The sequence below is a fragment of the Polyodon spathula genome, chromosome 8, assembly GCF_017654505.1.
Source record: "Polyodon spathula isolate WHYD16114869_AA chromosome 8, ASM1765450v1, whole genome shotgun sequence".
In the NCBI taxonomy this organism is placed as follows: Eukaryota; Metazoa; Chordata; class Actinopteri; order Acipenseriformes; family Polyodontidae; genus Polyodon; species Polyodon spathula.
The window spans coordinates 24,424,132-24,445,086 of NC_054541.1; the positions used below are offsets into that span (position 1 = coordinate 24,424,132).

A 20,955-nucleotide genomic window follows, 5' to 3' on the forward strand; every position below is an offset into this window, starting at 1 on the left:
ACAAGCAGGCGAACAGGATTTATTTACATATTGTAGCCCTGAGCTGCAGAGTTTCCCCGGATGTAATGAGACTGAACAGCTGCAATTCAAAGCAGTAGGAAACCGCCGTATTTATTATTTTTTTAGCTTTTAGTGAACAATGGCTCTCATTCCTCTCCTCTCGCTCACAAACTCAACCTCTGTTAACTTGCTCAACCTGTTCCCACTCCCCTCAGTGATGCACTCACACACAGACTTCAGCTCTAAGTCATACAAGCACCAAAACACAGAGAACGCTAACAGATCTGAACAAGAATAACAGTTTACAACCGCACATTATTTACAGAGTACTCCCATCCCCTTCCCCAGACTGAATATATATATATATATATATATATATATATATATATATATATATATATATATATATATATATATATATATATATATTTTATGTATAGTACAATTAATGATACAAGTGTATATGTGTGTGTGTGTTAACAGTACAAAAATAGAGATTGCAAGCAATATATCACCCTCTGTAGGTGAAATTCTAATGGTGGCGCTTCCTCCATGGGCTTTGCCTATCTCGGTTTTTTCCCATTGAAATTGCACGAGACACATGGTGCTTGAAAGCGTTCTCTTATTGGATTAAGCGCATTATTTTTTTTAGTACAGGGAGACAGCACCACCAACCCTGTATTGCACAAGTGCCAAAGAGCGAGGATTGAGAACAGTGAGAGAGAGCGCGGAACAGTGAGAGAAATCGAGAGATACAGAGTGAGCTAGATGCAATTGGAATTTTGAACTTGACAGATTTAATTCACTAGTAATATATTTGGAAGAAGCCTTAGTAATTAGGGAGGTAGGAGAGGAGCTCTTTTATTATTATTCAAATTGTCTGCTTTTTTAACTTTGAGTTAGAGTGCTGATTCTCCACTCGCGCTCCCGCCTCCCATGCCACAGACCTCGCCAGCCGCCACTGAAGAGCACATAACGAGATCAAACAGCTGAGTTTGCCCGAAATATACGGTGTGCTTAACACGGTATGAAAGATGCCTTTTGTTATTGAAATCAATGGGAATGCAAATGGCATACGCTATTTGTCCGATTTTTAAACAGCTGCCTGAAATAACCCTGTACGGTGTAAGTGGTGGCGACTGTACTGCAGTTTTTGTTTGAACACTAGCTTCCTTGTAACGCACTGATCTGCATTACATTTTGTTTACACTATTTGCCTGAATCATTGAAATTATACTGAACTGAAAGAATCACATGTCAGTACCACAGATCTAAATGCAATGTAGTAGTGTGGCATTTATAGTGAAGGTTAGACCTGTTTTAAATTATCTTAACATCAGCAGGACTGACATTCATTTTTAACTGAAATGTTGTCAAAATGCATTTTAGATTTTTTCCATATAATTTGTACTTATATATTTATATTTGTGATGTTTAATTTTGTCTCAAAGAAACAAAATCATTCATTAGATCTGTTTCTGTTATAGAGACGGGAAGCTCAAAAGCAACTTCAATGTTGAAACGCAGCCCAAAGACACTGCCCTGGAAAGTCAAAGGTAAGACTGTCATCATCACCCACACTTGCTGAAGAGTTAGTATGCACACTATACAGACAACAACTAAAAAATGTTCCTACGTCATTTGTCTTTGCTTTTTGAAAACTAATGCCTAATACTCTTTTAATTCTTGCTTTGCTTTGTTGTTTGTACACAAGGTTACATTTCTGGTTAAGTGTGTTTTTACATGAAATTAGGTGATGTCATGTGAAAGTAGTAGACGTACAGTTTTTTTGGTTTGTTCAAATTGTGTTTTTGTGGTTTATTTTTTCAATAGGTTACTGGATACAGAACAATGATATTGGCACTCCTGTAGAAGACCAAACTCCCTCTAAATCTCCTGCTAGCTCTGACCTTGGTAAAACACCTGCCAACTGTACTTTTCTAGAGTACAAAAAAAAATATATGGAAAAGGAAAACAAGGATCATGTAGCTTGATGTATCCGATTGATCTTACATGTGCAGTGTTCTGAGCACTGGAAATAAACTAATTGACTGATGCCAAATGCATTTTCTACAGATTAACTGGGGATTATGTTGCTCGTGTGTTAAGTATCTGAAACCTGAAGGTCTGCAAGAACTATATATGTATTCATGTATACTGTGTATATCTAAATGAGTGCAAGGTGTTCGGGACCTTTTTTGAAGTGTTGCTTTGTGGTCTTGCTGATTTATTTTTTTTTTTTTTTTTTTCCAGCTGGAAATGTATAAATCAGTTTATAATGTTACAAAATGTAAAGATTAGTGTTTGCTTTCTAGTAAACATTTATTATTTTTTTATGATTTTCAATGGAATAGTATTAGCTAGGAACCAGTCCGAGAAGTGTTTACTTGGCCTTATTGTTTGTTTTGACTTTGATTTTTATTTGTCTTGTTTAATTGTTTTTTTTTTTTTCAACAAAATGCATATAATTGTGTGCAACATTGCAAATCTTTTTTGTGACCAATACTTTGTTAAATTCATTTTTTTGTTTTTTTTGTTTATTTTTACAGAACATTGTCTACAAAAATAAAGTGCATTGCATTATAGTGCAAAGTTTCTTTCTTTTTCTCTCTCTCGTGGAGGATTGTGGGAAGGGTTTGTGAGGAGTGAGTGGTGTGCCATCATCATTTTTCTTAGCAGTGAACTGTTTGTGAACAGGACTGTTGAAGGCTTATGGGTCAAAGAGTTTTGTCAGCGTCTTGCCTTTAGCTTCCCATGTCACCTAAAGTTATCCTTTCAAATGTCCTGCCCTTCATTAAAGATGAGCTGATTGTTAATCAACTGCTACAATACAGGAAAATAATGTCCCCAATCATACCCATTGTGCTCGGGTATAAAAACCCAGATGTTAAACATGTAGTGTCTTAGGAGACAAGTTTTCATATCATTGAGTGACCCCAACTTGCCTACTGAAGTTTCAGTAAGTTCAGTATTGACAGCAGCAATTTATGTTGTATTCGCAAGCACAGAATCAATTAAATGTTTTTACTGACTGTAGAAGTCTGGCCCGCTTGTTTAATTTTAGCTCTGAGATGCTGAACTCTTTTAAATGTGATTTTTTTACAAAATAATTGTTAATTTTTAACCTTTCTTAGTCACAGGACAAGATTCAGAAGTGCTTAGTTTATTTTATACTTTGCTAGGTTTTCCGTGGCCATCTGGAGAACCAGCAAAAACAAGCTGCAGGGGTCGGAAGCTAAAATACTGCTTTGGGTTTCAGATGATTGTCCAATATTGTTTGGTATGCTATGGAATCCATTTTACCATGTATCGGAACTAAATTTCCTGTGCCATTAGAGGAAAAACAGCCCCACAGAAGGATATTACCACCTCCATGCTTGACAGTAGGTATGATGTTCTTTTCTTTGTACGCCTTGGCAGACTTTCTCCAAACGTAATGACTATCAGTGTGACCAAATAGCTCGATTTTGTGTTTCATCACTCCACAAAACCTTTGATCAGAACTCATACCCATCATTCAAATGCCGTTTTGCACACTTTAAGCGATTGTCCTTGTGATGTTTTCCTAAGAGTGACTTTTTTCTTGGCTTGAGACTTTCACCATTTCACTCAACCTACTTGTCCCACTTGCAACCATTTTGTTTTCAGGATCTTTGACAGTCAATCTCAGATTGTTGTTAACGTTCCTCACAGTTCTTCTACTTGTTCTTGATGAAAGAACCTTCTTTCTTCCAGACCGAGGGAGAGTTGTGAAAGTACCATGTCTTGTGCTTCTTGATAGTAGAAACACTAGTTGAAATTCAGATAGCTCTTTACTTTGTCCCATGTTGATTTATTGGTAATGACAACAATAATCCAGAATGTTCACCTACAATCCAGCATTTTCTAGACTTCTAGACTTAGATTCTAAATGTATAGCACCTTATAGGCCAGGGGTGTCAAACTCATTTCGTTTGTCGGGCCTAATCCGATACCCTGGCGTTGGGCGCGGGCCGGGTGACAGTTATAAAAATACAAAGGCGAACTCAAAACCCAAAACCTTTGTGTGAGCAACACAAATTGTCATGTTGCTATGATTGATGTCAATCGCCGACCACGTGGGTGAGACAGCAATGCGTCAGCTGGTTCGAGTAGACTACACCAGTGATACCAGAACAAGGGTCTAGTGATAAGTGTCATTGTGTCTTTATCCATTAAGAGAAAGGTGGAACAAGAGTGCTATGTGTTTCAAGAGAATTTCGTATTTCTTTAGGGCATGAATGGAAAGCCAATGTGCTCTATTTGTAAGCAACATGTGTCTGTTGTGAAATAATACAACATTAAAAGACACTATGAAGCAAACCATGGCAAGAAATATGATAAATATACAGGAACAGTATATGAAGATAAAAATTCACAGTCACTGAAAAAGCACCAACTGATGTTTGATGCTGCTGTTAAGGCAAGCCTGATTGCTCACAAAATAGCTGTTTCTTCAAAACCATTTTCAGACGGAGAGTTCTTGAAGAAATGCTGCCAAAATAGCGTCTTGAGAAGCAGCAATCTTTCTCCGTCATGAATATTAACAAATCAAAATGTTATTCTCAACTTAACTCGATACTTGAGACATCCTCAGCCCAGATATTTGATCCAGATGCTGATGTGCTGGTTCAAGCAAAGGTTCCAGGTATCAGGAGCAGCAGAAGCAGTCAATACTTTATCTTCTTTGCCTTTAACTTTGTGCTAAATAAAAAATTGGTCAGTAGGCTATCTATTTATATTTTCAGTTTTTGTTGTTGTTGTGCTGGGACGAACATGGATTTTCATGTTTGGATATTCGTTCAAGACTTAGATATTTGTTTGGATATTCGTTTTAAAAACTTTATCAAAGCCATTATATGTAGCACTGTATTAAAGTTGAAAAATATTCCAGAATTAAGAAAGGCCTTACTTTACCCTTGTGAATTAACTAAAAAACAAAGAAAGCAATACTTTGTTAAATCGTGTGTGTATTTCAAGTAAAAACACTTTTTTTTTTTTTTAACTAATCACTGCCCTTGTTGTGTCTTGGCAATAAACAAAGTGGTCATAGACGCGTTTTTATAAAGTAAAAACATTGTTTTTTAACTTGAACGAACACTTGAAATAAAACACGTTAAAAAGACGGCGTTGTACAATATAAACAATATTTACTCACTGTTTTTAGGATTGCTAGGATTGCATCGTGAAAGAATTAAAACGTTGATTAATATACGAGTTTTGCAAGTATGACCTGTATCATAGTACTGCAGACAGAAACGGAACACGGTTGTAGCAGCGGTAAGAATCCAAGCGTGCAACTTGTATCTTCCAAAATAGAAAGCTATTTTATTTAGCAAACGGAGTGAACAGCAACGCTTGGGTTGGTCTTAGCTGACAGTCAGGGCACACCAGGAGAATGCCCCCAAATGCTCCATGCCTGCCAATGCCCCATGCCCCCCTTCTCTCACAGCAGCAGTGAGGGAAACAAGCATGGTCTCCAGCAGAGTAAATCTCGCTGCCGGCTTCCGCAACTATATATATATATATATATATATATATATATATATATATATATATATATATATATATATTAAAATTTCACACAGATAAAATCATTTCTGACGGATACAGACATTTGTTTTTTGTCTTTGAATACACATGAAAAAACGTTAGTTCTTTTATGTTTGTCCCAGCACTTTTTTTCTTTTTTTTTTTTTTTAAGCTGTATTCTAGTGAATAAAAAATATATTCCGTGGGCTGGATGTTTGACACCATTGTTATAGACAATACTATCAAAGCATCAAAGGGTATACTTTTGAATTAGCATTTTTGGAGTTTTGCAGAAAGAAGTTGCTGAAAGAAATAATTATAGACATCAATTTCTTGTAACTTTTTTCCTCATCCACAAAAGCAAAACTTTTGCTACAAAAGATTTCTACTATAATTATTTGTTTTTGAGAAATTATACATTTCCATTGGGGTATGTAAACCTTTGACTACAACTGTGTAATATATATATATATATATATATATATATATATATATATATATATATATATATATATATATATATATAAATCCAGGGGGGGCAATGGAACGTGAAACAAGCAATGCAACTATACCCAAGCTGAAACAGGAAGGTGATGCTCTTCTAGCTCAAAAGAGAAATGAGACATGAACTCGAATGATAGTGACAAGGACTCTGACTCGAATGATAGTGACTCTGACTTGTTTTGATAAAAGTTTACTACCCTGACCTCCGGCAACTCTGTTGTAAAATAAAGGTTGGACTTGTAAAATCTACAGATCAGAGTTATTGGACATCCCTATATATCCAACAGTTTTATTTTTATTATTATTAGTAGTAGTTATTGTAAAGTTGTAGTATTTTTCTCTTTTTATTTTACATGGTACCAGTAGTAGTAGCAGTCTGATTTGAAGCCCGGTACATCTCCAGCTGTCAGAAAAAGCTGGACAATAGTAGTATATTTGAACTGATATTTTCAACACAATTATTTTATTGTTATACATTTATATATACAACTTACTGCAATCTCAATTGTGTTTCCTTTACAAATTCCACTATAAAAGGCGCTATGTAAAATAAAGATTGATTGATTGATTATTATGTGTAGGTCACCACTTACCTTGTATTATTATTTACTTTTATTTAGTTTTTCCTTTTAAAAGGTTAGGGTTATAAGTATGGCTTAAATCTTCAGAACTATGTATGAGCTTGGTAATGTTGGGATGTGTCACATAGAATAGAAACATATTGCTGGCTTTGTTTTATAACGTTTAGAATAGTAGGACCACGTGTTTTGAGGTGTGTGTTTGATGTGTGTCAGGGGTGTTAACATTGCTTCTGATTGGTCAATTTCATTCCAGTTGTGCGAATAGGTTCTATTTTAGTTATGAAAAATGTTCCCAAAGCGATGTCACTCGCATCGCTCACTGCTGGTGTGCATTCTCCCATTTGATTGCAGTGACTTCTAAATTATTCGCTCATATCCAGTGTGGATACGGCTTTAGTGAACAAGACGGCATGTACAGTGCTTGGTGGCTATAGTTATAAGGTGCAGAAAGGTGTACCTTGGTGTAAACCTTTTCCATATTTTTGAGAATTCCTTTATATTACGTGGTAAGAAATTTTAAACTATTAATTACCTAATAATATAGTTACTTATTTATTGTTTTACTTTTGTATACGTTTTGTTTTTATAACATAAAAAAATCATAACTGTAAAGTACAATAAATATATATTATATTTATATATATACATTTCATGGTTATATTATATATATATATAGTACTGTAAAGTTTCCTAGAGAGGTAAAGTATACAATTAAGTACATTACCTGTTCATCTTGGCCTTGCTATGAATTAACCACGTTGTTTTTGTTTTTCACTCTGTCAAGAGCCTCAAAATATTAAATGCAATGGTATTATGTCAATATTTTAAATGGCTCATCCTTAACAACAACAAAAAACACCACACCTGAATATGCAGAAATACTGAAAGAAAATCAAGTTGTAAGGATTTTTGCCTCTGTATTGCCCTGGCCTTGTAGGGCGTGACTGGCTTTTCGTAACTCGGTGCAGCTGTGACCTCGGGACAGATAACACTTTTGTTTTTTTCATAAATAGTTTCTGCTTAATAAGCTGTTTTGAGCCTATATACAAACCATAACCAAACCAATTGAAACTGGTTCTAAAACCATTTCCTTTCGTTAAACTATAACTATAGGTAAGAACGCATAATAACACACTATAGGAACAAATAAGCTTTTTCTGATAACCACACACCTTGAGTGGGGAAGTGTACACATTGTTCCAGTTAAATTGCACAAGCCCTTCTTGTTTCATCAGCCTTTGTTCCTTTTCCATTATACTAATGTTACTTATGCTTCCCATTTAAATGGTAAAGAAATCATCGAAACTGCCTATAAACATTGTGTGATTTTCCTGTGTTTAACGCAGGCTCTGAATCAACGCAGGGTTAATGAAGTCTTGAAATTAAGCTGTACATAGCTGGTGTACATCAGCAGTTTGCAATCATCACTGTTGTTGTTCAACCTTGTTATGCGTGGGAATAGCGCTTTGCTGCCTATGAGAAGTGAGCAAAACTCATGTCATTGTTTTTAAATGTAACTTTTTGTTATCTGGGTTTCTTCTGACATTGGTAAAGTGAAGAAGAAAAACAAATTTTAAGTAACTTTTAATGTGCTTTGTCTCGCATCATGCTAGGGAAATTAAACCAAATTTGGTCTAGGAAATTACGTCAGCTAGCTGTATATCTGTGCTGTACAAAGTAATTTCTTTGGTCAGGTTGGGTAAGCTTAGCTCTGAAACTAACATCTACACTGATGGCGGCTCAGAATCTAATATCTCTGTGCCATGACGGCTCAGAAAAAAAAAAAAAAAAAAAAAAACATCTCTGATTCCATGAAAGCTCAGCTTGGCTCAGAAGTAAATAACATCTACACTGTTGCCAGCTCAGAACACAATCAACTGAGACTTGTATGTGAGATCACTGATGGATCACCTTTCATTTGCTTTGTTCCTGTTTGCATTGTGATTCCTGAATAAACAATTTTTGATTAACTTTACAAGAAGTTCAACTGGGGACCAGTATTCAGTCTCCAGTTTTACAATGCTAAGAGCACACGTGTTGAAGAGTGTTATATTATCAATAATATTGGCATCAAACATTTAGGAGGTTTATATGAGTTGGGTTTGATATATCCATTTAACCAGTGGACTTTATAACTAATGGGACTAACATATTTTATGCATTTAAATGACTTAATTAATATCTGTAGAAATAAGGACTAGCATATTCTTTAACTTTTGGATGCCTCAGGATGAGTTCACTATGCCTTTTGAAAGGAATGTTAATGTTACATCTGGACAGCATAAGATAAGAAACTGGGCATTGGCCCAAATTACCCTGGAATCTGGTACTGACATAATTAAGAATATGAAACTCACCTTTAAGCCGAGAAAACCCTTCTGTACTCTCAGGGGAGTCCCCAAGTGCCTCATCTGGTAAAAGCAGTCGAGTGATGTGCAAGGTTAGGGCTCTCTGGCAGTGGAAAGGCTGGCTCCTCCTGCATAGGTGGTTGTGGCAGTGGAACTGCTACCCGTGGCAACGCTGGCAGCTGTAATGCGGACAGCGGCAATGCTGTCAACAGCCTGGGCAATCCTAGCAGTGCAACTATTGCAAGTGGAGGTGGTCTCTTCACCTGTCCCTGCTTCTGTGCAGCAGGTGGCTCCCTTCTTTTGTGCTCCTGCCCCAGCGCAAATGCTGCAGCTGGACACAATACAGTGAATACTTTTGAGAGCCACAGTAAACCCTGGCGGTGACAACTGTCAGACAATCCCGGGCTGTGATGTGCAGGCATCCCCAGGCAATGGCAATCTGGCATCCCCAGGAGATGGTGAGCAAGCCTTCCCGGCCTTTGCAGGCTCTGCTGTCCAAGGCGGTGCAGGCTCACCAGCCCTAGGCAGTGCAGGTTTTGCAGGTTCATGCAGGAGTTGATCCCTGGGAGGCAATGGTGGGAGCTGATCCTCGAGGAGTGCAGCTGGAGGTGGGAGCTGCAGGTAGTCTCCTTCTGGTGGTGCAGGCGGGAGCAGCAGGCAGTCTCCCTCTAGCGGTGGAAGCGGGAGCAACAGACAGTCTCCCTCCGGCAATGGAGGCAGGAGCAGCAGGTAGTCTCCCTCTCTCTCTGGAGACTGGTGCGGCTTTCCTTCGGTCAGTAGAGACTGGTGCAGCTTTCGTTCGGTCAATAGAGACTGGTGCGGCTTTCGTTCGGTCAATAGAGACTGGTGCGGCTCTCCCTCGGTCACTGGAGACTGGTGCGGCTCTCCCTCAGTCACAGGAGACTGGTGCGGCTCTCCCTCAGTCACTGGAGACTGGGGCAGCTCTTTCTTGGGCTTTGGAAATGTGGGCTTCCCCTTCCTGGGTTGGCCGTGGACACGGCCGCTCTTTTTCTTCATTCCCAACAGTGGGATAGCTTTTCATGTTCGTAGCCATGTGGCAAAAAATTTTGTGGTCTGACAAAACTAAAATTGAACTTTCTGGCCTAAATGCAAAGCGCTATGATTGGCGCAAACTCAACAGTGCATCACCCAAAGAACACCATCCCTACTGTGAAGCATGGTGGTGGCAGCATCATGTTATGGGGATGTTTCTCATCAGCAGGGACTGGGGCACTTGTCAGGATAGAAGGGAAAATGAATGGAGCAAAGTACAGAGAAGTCCTTGAGGAAAACCTGCTGCCCTTTGCAAGAAAGATGAAACTGGGACAGAAGTTCACCTTTCAGCATGATAACAACCCAAAGCACACAGCCAAAGCTACACTGGAGTGGCAAAGGAACAAAAAGTTAAATGTCCTTGAGTGGCCCAGTCAGGGCCCCGACCTAAATACAATCGAAAATGTGTGGCATGACTTCAAGATTGCTGTCCATCAACGCTCCCCAAGGAACTTGACAGAGCTTGAACAGTTTTGTAAAGAAGAATGGTCATATATTGCCAAATCTAGGTGTGCAAAGTTGGTAGAGACCTATCCCTACAGACTCACAGCTGTAATTGCTGCCAAAGGTGCTTCCACCAAGTATTAACTCAGCAGGTGGAGACTTATTCAATTATGAGCTTTCAGTTTTGTATTTTTCCCCTTAATAGTGTGGAGTATGGTGTGTAGATAAGTGGAAAAAAATTCTCATTTAAATGCATGAAACTGTGAGGCACTGACACAACAAAATGTGAAAAAAGTTGGGGGGCGTAGACTTTCTATAGGCACTGTATATAGGAAGTGTGGAAAATAACAGCAGTTTTATAAATTAAGCATTTCACACAACCCCCTTACACACAGAAAAGAAAAAAACCCAAGGCTGAATTTACTACATGTGTAGTTATATGCTACATGATTTTTGTAAGATTTTTAAATCTTGGACCCAACTTGCAAAGCTTTTATACTGAATTATTTAAAAAAAAAAAAAAAAACTTTTTGTCTGTAAAATACAATTTGACATTTTAAAAAAAACCTGTTTAATTCATATAACTATCTAAAAAGGGCTGGTATCTCAAAACAGGCTTTCAATATTTTCTAGAAAAAAGTGCTTTCCTACCCAGCAATAATATTTTCTGTAGATTGCTTATTCATATGTGTAAGCAGGGGTGAAATTTTGCCAGTACTCACTGGTACTCCGTACCGGGACTTATTTTGATTCCAGTACTGGGTACCAGGACTTATTAAATTTGCTTTTCATCCAACGTGATTGCATTCCACTATCACATAGACTGCCGAAGTGGGCGTTGTCAGAACCAGGAAGGAATGAAATACACAACAGACAGGATGAAATGAAATGATGATGGCGCCTGCTTGTGCCGGTTTATTGTAAATAAAAGGTTTAAACAAACAAACAGAAGCAGGACACGGCACTCTACGCCAAAATAAAAGAGACAAACAAAAACGGACTATACTTAACAATACAGTGCACGGACAGGCACACTGACAAACACGGTGAGTTTATAAATTAACAAGTATTGTGCTGTATAGTATAGTGATGTACAATCCCGTGCCTAACTACAAATATACATTTTAAACACTTGTGTTACAGACCCGTTTATATCCCGTGTACCAATGACTATACACCAACATTTAACAAACCACACCCAACATAACAGATAATATACACAGGGGCGAGCACTTTGTCACACCACCCACTCACACACTCCACTAGTGCAACGTTTCTCAAATGCGCTTTCATTCAGCATTGCATTCTGTTTCTGTTAGCTGCTACTGGCCTCCATTAACATCAGTATAATCACTGCATTTGACTGGCCGAGCTTTCATTCTGATAAGATTTCATTTTGGCATGAGTCACAAATCTCTGCCTATTTCGTTTTGTGTCAGTGCTCATTTGTTGATCAGTGAGAGAAGACCATAGCAGTGCAACATGAAAACAGTGGTCTGGAGTAATTGTTGTTTTTAGTACGGCGGAGAAATTATCTAAATATGCAAATAAACATTGCTGCACATGAATTTGAAGGCAAAAATCCACGCCAGTGTTTGCCATAAATTACATAGTTGATAAATATTAGAAATAATTATCCTATTGCCTTGTACCAATTTACCACAATACCAGAATTTGTGCAACATTTTCCAAACTGGCAAGTGATGTGTGGGACAGTAGTGATTAACAATAAAAAAACAGGATCAAAGTGCTGCTTCAGATCTGGTCCGCGAGTCAGAGTCGGGATACAGATGCAGGTGTTCTTCACACTTTTCAAACACGGGCCCAACTTGCAAGGTACATGTTAAGCATAGTGATCAATGTTTTGTTTTGTTGTGATCCTAGTATTTTCTGTTATGACGACTGTAATAAACAAAAACCAAAATAATGAGGTGTTCTTTCTTTGTATAATGCCCCCTTTTCTAAAACATTTTGAAGAGTTTAAGTTAAATGTGAGTTTTCACTTGTGTGTACATCTAAAAAAAAAAAAAAAAAGTAGACATAAACCACAATAATGATATTACTTTATAAAAATGTGTCTTTTGCCACTTTGATTTTGTGCAGAAACTACAATACTAGAGATAATTTTTTTTTTTAAAAAGTCTACTTTTAGACTAAAAGAAACGGGGATACATGTTCTAATCCAAGGCTATTATTGTGGCATGGCCAGGTCCTGTTGTAGGTGAGTACCCAGGGTCTGGAAAGTATGGGGATGATTTCAGAGAATACTATGGAGATTAAAATGGCCAAGTACATCATTAGTAGTAGTAGAGCCTGCTACATAATAAATGTGAGGGGTATTTTAGCCTCTACTGTGCATTGGATCACAAGATTTTAATTAATCATCTTAGAGAGTGGGTGAGCCTTTCTTGTAGTGTCCTAAACTGGTTCATATCCTATTTAATGAATAGACAGTATTTTGTTGCCATAGGAGAATCTACATCTGGACTAGCTAATATTAGATGTGGTGTTCCGCAGGGCTCCATTCTTGGTACCATGTTATTTTCTTTATACATGCTGCCACTCGGGGAGGTTATTCGTAAGCATGGGGTGAATTTCCACAGCTACACAGATGACACACAGATTTATATATCTGTTAAACCAGGTGACACAACAGCTATCAACGCTCTTTTCAAATGCCTAGCCAATAGTAGAAGCTGGATATCTCAGAATTTCTTACAGTTAAATTCCGATAAAACCGAAGTCTTACTTTTAGGCTCTAATCAACAGATGGACTTGAGAAATATTGATCTAGGTATGCTAAAATCAAAAAATCTGAAGTGAAAAACCTGGGGGTTATTTTTGATTCTGCACTTTCCTTTGAACCACATATAAAATACGTTACTACAGTGTCCTTCTATCATTTAAGAAACATTGCAAAAGTTAGATCATTCTTGTCCTTGGATGATACAAAGAAATTAGTACATGCTTTTATTTTTTCTAGGTTGGATTACTGTGACGCTTTATTCTCTGGACTTACAAGTCTAGCTATATCACGCCTACAGCTAGTGCAAAATGCTGCTGCTAGAATGCTAACTAGAACAAAAAAAAAGGCTCACATTACACCTGTGTTGTGATCATTGCATTGGCTTCCTGTGCATTACAGAATTGATTTTAAAATTCTATTACTAGTTTTTAAAGCACTGAATGGACTAGCTCCACAATATCTAAATGATATGCTAATTCCTTATCAGCCTGAACGCATTTTGAGATCTGCAAATGCTGGCCTTTTATGTATTCCGAAGATGAATGTTAAATGCTCTGGAACTCCTTACCCCCTTTTATCAGAGATTCACCTTCAATTGCAATCTTCAAATCTCAATTAAAAACCTACCTTTTTAATATAGCTTTTCCATAACATTTTTATGTTTTATTCTGAGTTTTTTGTTACTTCTGTTTTTAATAACTGTACTCTTTTCTTACTGTTTATTATTGTATTTTTGTATTTTTTTTTCCTGTATGTAAAGTGCTTTGAATTGTATTGTACACGAATTGTGCTATATAAATAAAGGATTATTATTATTATTATTATTATTATTATTATTATTATTATTATTATTATTATTATTATTGCTTGACTTAAACCTTTTTGTATATGTTTTTTTATGCCATTTTTTATAACATCATCATCCTTTTTTTTTTTTTTTTTGCACAGCCAGGGTGCTACCGCACCCCCAGCACCTCTAGTTCCAGTGCCCTGAGTGTAATATTTCTTAATGCTTGTCATTTAAGGTTTAACTTAAGTGTTATATTACAGCACATGACTGAGTGACACATGCAGAGGGTACAAAGCTTTCAGTATTTTCAGCTTCCTTGTTTTTGGTGAATTGGTTATAATTGAGCAGTTATTTTTTAAGGCTTATTTTGTATTTATAAATGGATTGTGTATAAATATGTATACATTGTAAAATTATTTATTAATTGGCACTCAAATTGTCTCAATTTTTTTATGTTTACACCTGGTTGTGCCTATGACTACCTGCACTTTTTTGTTGAGATTTTCACTCCTGTGTAAGCATATTTTAGTCTAACATGAATAAGGTTAATTTTTTTTTCCCCCAAAATGACCATTGTACACAAAAATATGAAAAGCTACACATACTATCTGTTACTGTTCATCCACAAAATATACTTAGAAAAACAGAAATGTCTGAGTAATTCCCTGAAAAATGGAAATGAAACACATACAGTACCTGGCGAGAGCTTGCCCCAGGCCAGTAGACCGCCCACTGTAGGTCACCAAATGGCCACAGTTGTGGTCTTGCATACCAGAATCGGCAGTTAGAGAGGTGAGCAATCTCAGAATGATTTGTGATGTAATGTGATCCCCTACCACCTCTGTGTTTTCTATAATAAACTGTGAGAGACAGAATACGCTTAAATTTCACAGTTAACAAAGGGAAAGTGACTAACGCAGGTTAAATAGGTCTTGCATCGAATCACAAACATCTTGGCCACTGCAGCGTCAATTTAAGAATGTGTGCTCTTGTTGAGAAACTGCGTTCCATCGTCACAGATACACAACTCACGTGCACCCCCTTACTGGACTGAAACTAAGAAACGTAACTTTAGACAAAAAAACAAACAAAAAAACTAAAACAAAAAAAGAATAGCTGCAACGCCGGAAGACGTTTTATTTAGTTTTTTTTTTTTTTTTTTGTTAAAAAAGAAAAAAAAAAGTCTCTGGTTTATTTGTACTGTTCAATGACATTTTTAAAGACATTCGTATTATTCCCTGTGGTCCGCAAATCTGAGGAAGTGTTAGAAAATGTGACAATTCCCATGAATATGATTCACAACCCATCCAGTTTGCTTAATCTCAATTAGTTATTTGCTGTTGTGTTTTTTATTTATTTATTTATTTATTTTTGTATTTTTTTTTGTTTGTTTTGTTTTGTTTGTTTTTTTACAATAACCAACGTCTGAAAAACTAGTGTAAAATACATTAACAAAATGTCTGTACTTGGTAATTACAGAGAATGTTTTCCAACCCTCTGACTTCCACGGTGGTTCTGCTGCGTCTTCCGCCCCCCTTGCAAAAACGCAAGACTTTGGTTCTGGCTACCTGTCTTTTCTACTGTATCATAGTGGGCACTGTGTACAGTATTATTCTACAATGGCTGCAATTTGATTTGATTTTTGTTTGTTTTCCCTCAGTTGACCTTACAATTCAAGTTAATTTAATTATTACCTATTTAATATAGTTAACCCCATGTTTTAGAAACAATTTAATTAAAGTATTTCAACATTTACCAGTCCTATTGTTTACTGAGGAGCTGTCTGTGCCAAAGCACTGACCATTTATCTACAAAAGTCGATTTTTGACCTGGTAAATTGTTTCCATAATTTGCTTTTTCTGATATATACCTGTGTTATCCAGTTTATGGATCCAGGCTTTTAGCATTCTCATTTGAGTGCTCTTAGTTTAGCTGTTTCTTGTTAGAAGGTTTAACAACGGTTCCCTGGTTTGGGGCCAGTTGTAACAGGTGTTACAATTAACCCCATACACCATTAACTGAACTATATTTGGTCACATGAATCTTGCACTGAATCAAACAAAATGTTCATATATCACAATTGCGACTCAGAATGACATATTCTTGCTTGTGAAGGCCTATAGTTTTATGGATGTTAAAACGTTTTAAAAGAAAGGCAACAACAAACAAATTCCTCATGTGAACATTTGTTATTTTTCAATAAAGACATTCAGTTTTTGAGTTAAATTTTTAATTCTTGAGTTAAATTAAATGTTATTTATTTAATTATTCTTCACAAAATTTGACATCTGAATATATCAACTCTTAAAACAGGATAACTATGGGGATTGCTAGAGGACAGATTTAATGTGCGTAATGGAGGGAAAGGTAAAAACAAAAAAAAAATGATACAACTGTCCCCTGCCTCCCATATTCTAGGGCTAATGCATTTATCAGCGTTTCGTCGCCATTATGTTTTCTGAGCAGAATGTAATGGGCATGAATGACCACTAGGTAGAGCTAAAAGTAAGGATAGCCTGAAAATGGCCAATATAAGAACATAAGAAGAACATAAGAACATAAGAAAGTTTACAAACGAGAGGAGGCCATTCGGCCCATCTGTGTGTGTGTGTGTGTGAAATATTCTTGTATAACTCTAGCTAATTAAGTCATCTATAGGTTACCAATTTAATAGTGTCATGTTATAATATTAACTGTCATTTATACATACTGTGCTTATTTAAAAATTAAATAAATAAATAAATAAATAAAAAACGCACCATCATTTTGGTCAGAAGCCTGGTTTACCATAAATGCTTTACGAAAAAAAAAAAAATTCTGTAACGTTTTCTATCTCTTTATTTTGTAACGTTTTTTTACTCTGTAACGTTTTCTGTCTCTATTATGTAACGTTTTCTGTCTCTTTATCGATGCAGACGGGTTGTACTTTATCATGTTGACTACAAGTGCCTCATTAAGTCAAGTTCCCTTTGTTAATGACCCCTTTATCCCAGTTGGAAGTGAGATTTCCTTAGATTTACAACTCTTATAGAAATGAAAATCATACTTTAGGGTTTGATTGGAGTTACAAATAAAGAGTGAAGGGTTTGCTAACAAGTACATGCGCCTAAAAAAAACACCCTTTTATATAAAATCATACTTTACTTTTGTATAATCCATTTCTACTTTTCTGAAACAGAAAAAGCCTTCGAATATCTAATATAGTTTATATCCGCTTCAACACTGCGTGCACAATTGTACCACGTTAAGTTTCTTATCTGTTTTATAATGTATTATGTTTGTTTTTTTCCAATGTTTTGGCAGTGCAACTTCTCGAACTCCACAGAGTTCGCACAATATGTTTTAAAATTTGTAATAATTTTAATAAAAAGCCGTGACTGAAGGTAGTGGAAAGTGAGCATCCACACAATGTTAAATAAACAAGACAAAAACAAACCAGTTGTTATTATTATTATTATTATTATTATTATTATTATTATTATTATTATTATTATTATTATTATTATATGCTACAGTCAAAGTTCAAATGTTGTTCCAATATCCAGGAATGACAATTAAGGGCCTTTCTCGGCATTCATTTAAATTATTTGGAGTGCTTGTTTTTTGATTGTGTTGCTAATTTTCCAGGTGAAAATTATATTTTTTAAAAAAAAGAGAGAAAGAAAAAAAGCCCAGTAACATTCAAAAACGTTTTCCTATTAATTTTGCTGAAACAAAATAAGTCTCTTACTACTGCCACTTTTTTTGTAAGTGATAAAGTGCATCAAAAAACTAAAATCTGTATTATGTTATATTAGTTTGTAGATTTTCATTCTGTTTTAGCTTGTTGGGTATGACATAGTTGGTCGTGGCGTAAAAATATGTCTATTTTATCTTCTGTTGATGAAAAAGAACAACAATATATTGCCACCCTGCCCCACAATAATAATAATAATAATAATAATAATAATAATAATAATAATAATAATAATAATGTACTTCAAATTCTGTTCACGAATCTGACAGGAACATGTTACATTGTACGTGATAAGTAATGATGCGTCACAGGGATACATCTATTTTGTTAAACTGCAAACGTGTCTCAAGATTTTTCTAAAATGTACTGATATTTGCAAAACGTGTAATTAGTTATTAATTTATGAATAATAAAAATATTTCAAGGAAATGCTGTCTTTATTCTTGTTGTTTTGTATTTTATTTGTATGGGTAACATGAGCATACAGCAGTTTATACATTTCAGCCTTACAATCAATTTATATACATTTACAAGTATATTTTATTATATGTAATTTAATTTCTATCGCTTTAAAAATTGTGTCGTAATTGATGTTATTAAAAGTCAACAATAAAAGGCTTGTGTTGTGTAATTGCGAATTCACTTCAATATTTTTTTTTTTTTTTTTTACTGTAAGGTAATATTTGATTTTTGGTGTTAGTGCGTCTAAAGTAAACACCAAACATTAACATTTTTATTTATTTATTTTTTTTAAATCTGTTCCATAAATCTATAAGGCTATTTTAAATGTACACTCAAAAAAAAAAAGAAAAGAAAAAAGAAACATTGTCATTGGTGGAAAGCACCAGTCTGAGGAATAATACAGTGAAATAAACCAAATGTTTCATTTAAATATCCCGCTCTAGAGGGTTTATTTGTGAAGCGTCCATCCCAGAATGCATTAGATGATGCACTGGGATTTGGTGCTCTAGCTGAGACTGATCAGTATACGCTGTACTGCAACAGACACCAAGCAACTGCGTTGAATTACAATAACAAGACATTACTAGGTCGTTTACAAGAATACCAAAAGCAGACAACGTTTTTTTTTTTTTTTTTTTTTTTTATTATTGTTAGAGAAGGCTGATTTATTTTTAACCCCAAAGTTTCACACTTCTTGCTATGGAGATTTTACGATTGGAATAGAGCGGGACGAGGTTTCTATCGGGATCCAGGATGAGTGCCACAGGCTTGGGCACGGCGCCTTGCCGCTTCGCTCATTACTTTGTGGTTTGTGGGATAGATACTGAGACTGGTCTTGAACCGGATGAGTTAGCCGGTAAGTCATTTTGGGGTTCCTGGGAACAAGAATACTTTAACTTTATAGGCATGACGATGTGACAACAAAACCGTTATTGGTAGGTGAACACAATTATGTTATTTTTTTCATTATGTTTGTAATTAAATGATTGCATTTTTTGAGCATGTCAGCGATTTGTGTAAAAGATGAACATTGAATAGCGTTGGTGAAAGTCAAGAGAATGAAGCGAGAAACAGCCAGTTGTGTTTAGAGCACTATAAGGTACATCTTACGTACATCTTTGGTTTAATCTAAACCAAACCAGCAGGATTTCTTACTTTTGTGATTTGATTAAGTCAAGTCAAGTAATTGCAGTGCTTGTTGTACTGCTGCACTAGTGGGTCTTTACTTAGTGTTTGCAACCATTGCTAAATTATTAACAAAAAAAAAGACTTTACACATTTTTACAGTCAATACTACTCTAGCAGTGCAATTTATGCCAATACAATAGTTTTTTGGACAATTTGTTTAATTTATATGGAGACTGCCAAACTCTTCATAGCATTTCCAGCTAAACCTGATGGAGATGCACAGTCAGCCCCTGCAATATGTGGTAACTGTGTATCAGTGACATACGTTTTACCTTTAGAAAACGTATATCACTTTAGGTACCTATTTTTACACCTTAAGAAGCTCTTTCAATGTCTTCCAAGAAGGAGCCTTCATTACCTATCGTTTTTTTTTTTTTTTTTTTTTTTTTGTATAGTTTGACCCATGTTCCTGGCAGTGTGGAAGCTGTTTTCATTTGCCTCACCCTTCTTCACCCAGTTCTGTGCAGCAGATGGTTTGGTTGAGAGAAAGACCTGCATGTTAGTGCTGTCAGAACCAGCAGGGCTGTAAATTCCTGATTTCTTTATTCATTTTTCAGTCCTGCAAATCATTTTTGTTTTCTTAACCTTAAATTACCCTGGGGATTGGAGAAGAAGAAAAAAAGTCCCAAGAAGCTGACCTATCTCTTTAGTGTAACCAGTCACGTTCATTAGGTTGATACCTCTTACAATATCTGCAGCCATTCTTATGAAACCATCGTTCCCACTTTAACCTGGCAGGAGCTTTGATGCTGAAAACCGTAAAGGAAGCTATCAGCAACTAAACATGAAGACATGCAATGGCTATTCCAGGAAGACATCACTGTGATGTATGTCATTCTAAAGGAACCAGTTTAGTTTTTCATAGTCACATAGATGATATAGAAATATGACATGGCTGCTTGTTAAATGCATTCTCTTTATATTTTCCATGGACACACTGTCCCGTGATGCCCTGCATTAAATACAGATCATTAAATTAAAGGTTGTCCTTTACCATCGACTCCTCAGTAATAAATGGATGTATTTAAGTTGCTGAAGTAGCAGGGGAGCTGTTTGTTCCGCAACAGTTATGAATGTACTTCATTGACTAATGACTTAATGTTATGCCTGAGTAGATGGCTTAGGATAATCCAGGCATTGCAGGGTTTCTGGTTCACTCTGGATACAAGATGTGAAAATAGCATCTAGCTTGATGTGACTGCATAACAATGCCAATGTTGGGCAGTGAAGCAAACTTGATTTCCCTTTATTAAAAAAGAAAAAAGCGAGGTGACAGGGGGGAGACTTGGATATGGTGGTATGAGTGGATGTGGGTTGAAGTCTACTGATGTTTGCATGTGAGTAAAAGATTCAATGATGACCTCATAGCATGTGTTGTACACATCATGGTTCGTCACAAGAAGGCTGTGAAGTGGTGATGCTTTGCACTAGAATTCATTCTGGTGCTATAGGGAGATTATTGCTGTTCATTTATCTTTGATATGATTTTATCTTTTTGCTTTGCTTTTACATTACTGTGAGATGTTGTTTGGTTGCGAGAATGAGGCTATAAG

General features: G+C 36.1%; 2 protein-coding genes across 16 annotated transcripts in view; both read left to right on the forward strand.

Annotated features, from left to right (window-relative positions):
• The window catches only part of LOC121319638 (putative uncharacterized protein DDB_G0282499), a 48,587-nt gene extending 46,037 nt beyond the window's left edge, over positions 1-2,550 (forward strand). For 3 of the 7 annotated variants that reach the window (XM_041257256.1, XM_041257255.1, XM_041257257.1), the window contains 2 exons: positions 1,488-1,556; positions 1,834-2,550. In XM_041257256.1, the coding sequence (XP_041113190.1) occupies positions 1,488-1,520 (33 nt within the window). In that variant the 3' untranslated portion in view covers positions 1,521-1,556; positions 1,834-2,550. Of the gene's footprint in view, positions 1-903; positions 1,026-1,487; positions 1,557-1,833 lie in introns of all 7 variants that reach the window. The other 4 variants (XR_005950730.1, XR_005950731.1, XM_041257258.1 and 1 more) reach the window with 4 other exon arrangements.
• Positions 2,551-18,729: 16,179 nt separating this feature from the next.
• The window catches only part of LOC121319639 (DENN domain-containing protein 5B-like), a 100,471-nt gene continuing 98,245 nt past the window's right edge, over positions 18,730-20,955 (forward strand). For all 9 annotated transcript variants that reach the window (XM_041257259.1, XM_041257264.1, XM_041257261.1 and 6 more), the window contains exon 1: positions 18,730-19,070. In XM_041257259.1, coding sequence (XP_041113193.1) covers positions 18,968-19,070 — 103 coding nt within the window. In that variant the 5' untranslated portion in view covers positions 18,730-18,967. The remainder of the gene's footprint in view (positions 19,071-20,955) is intronic.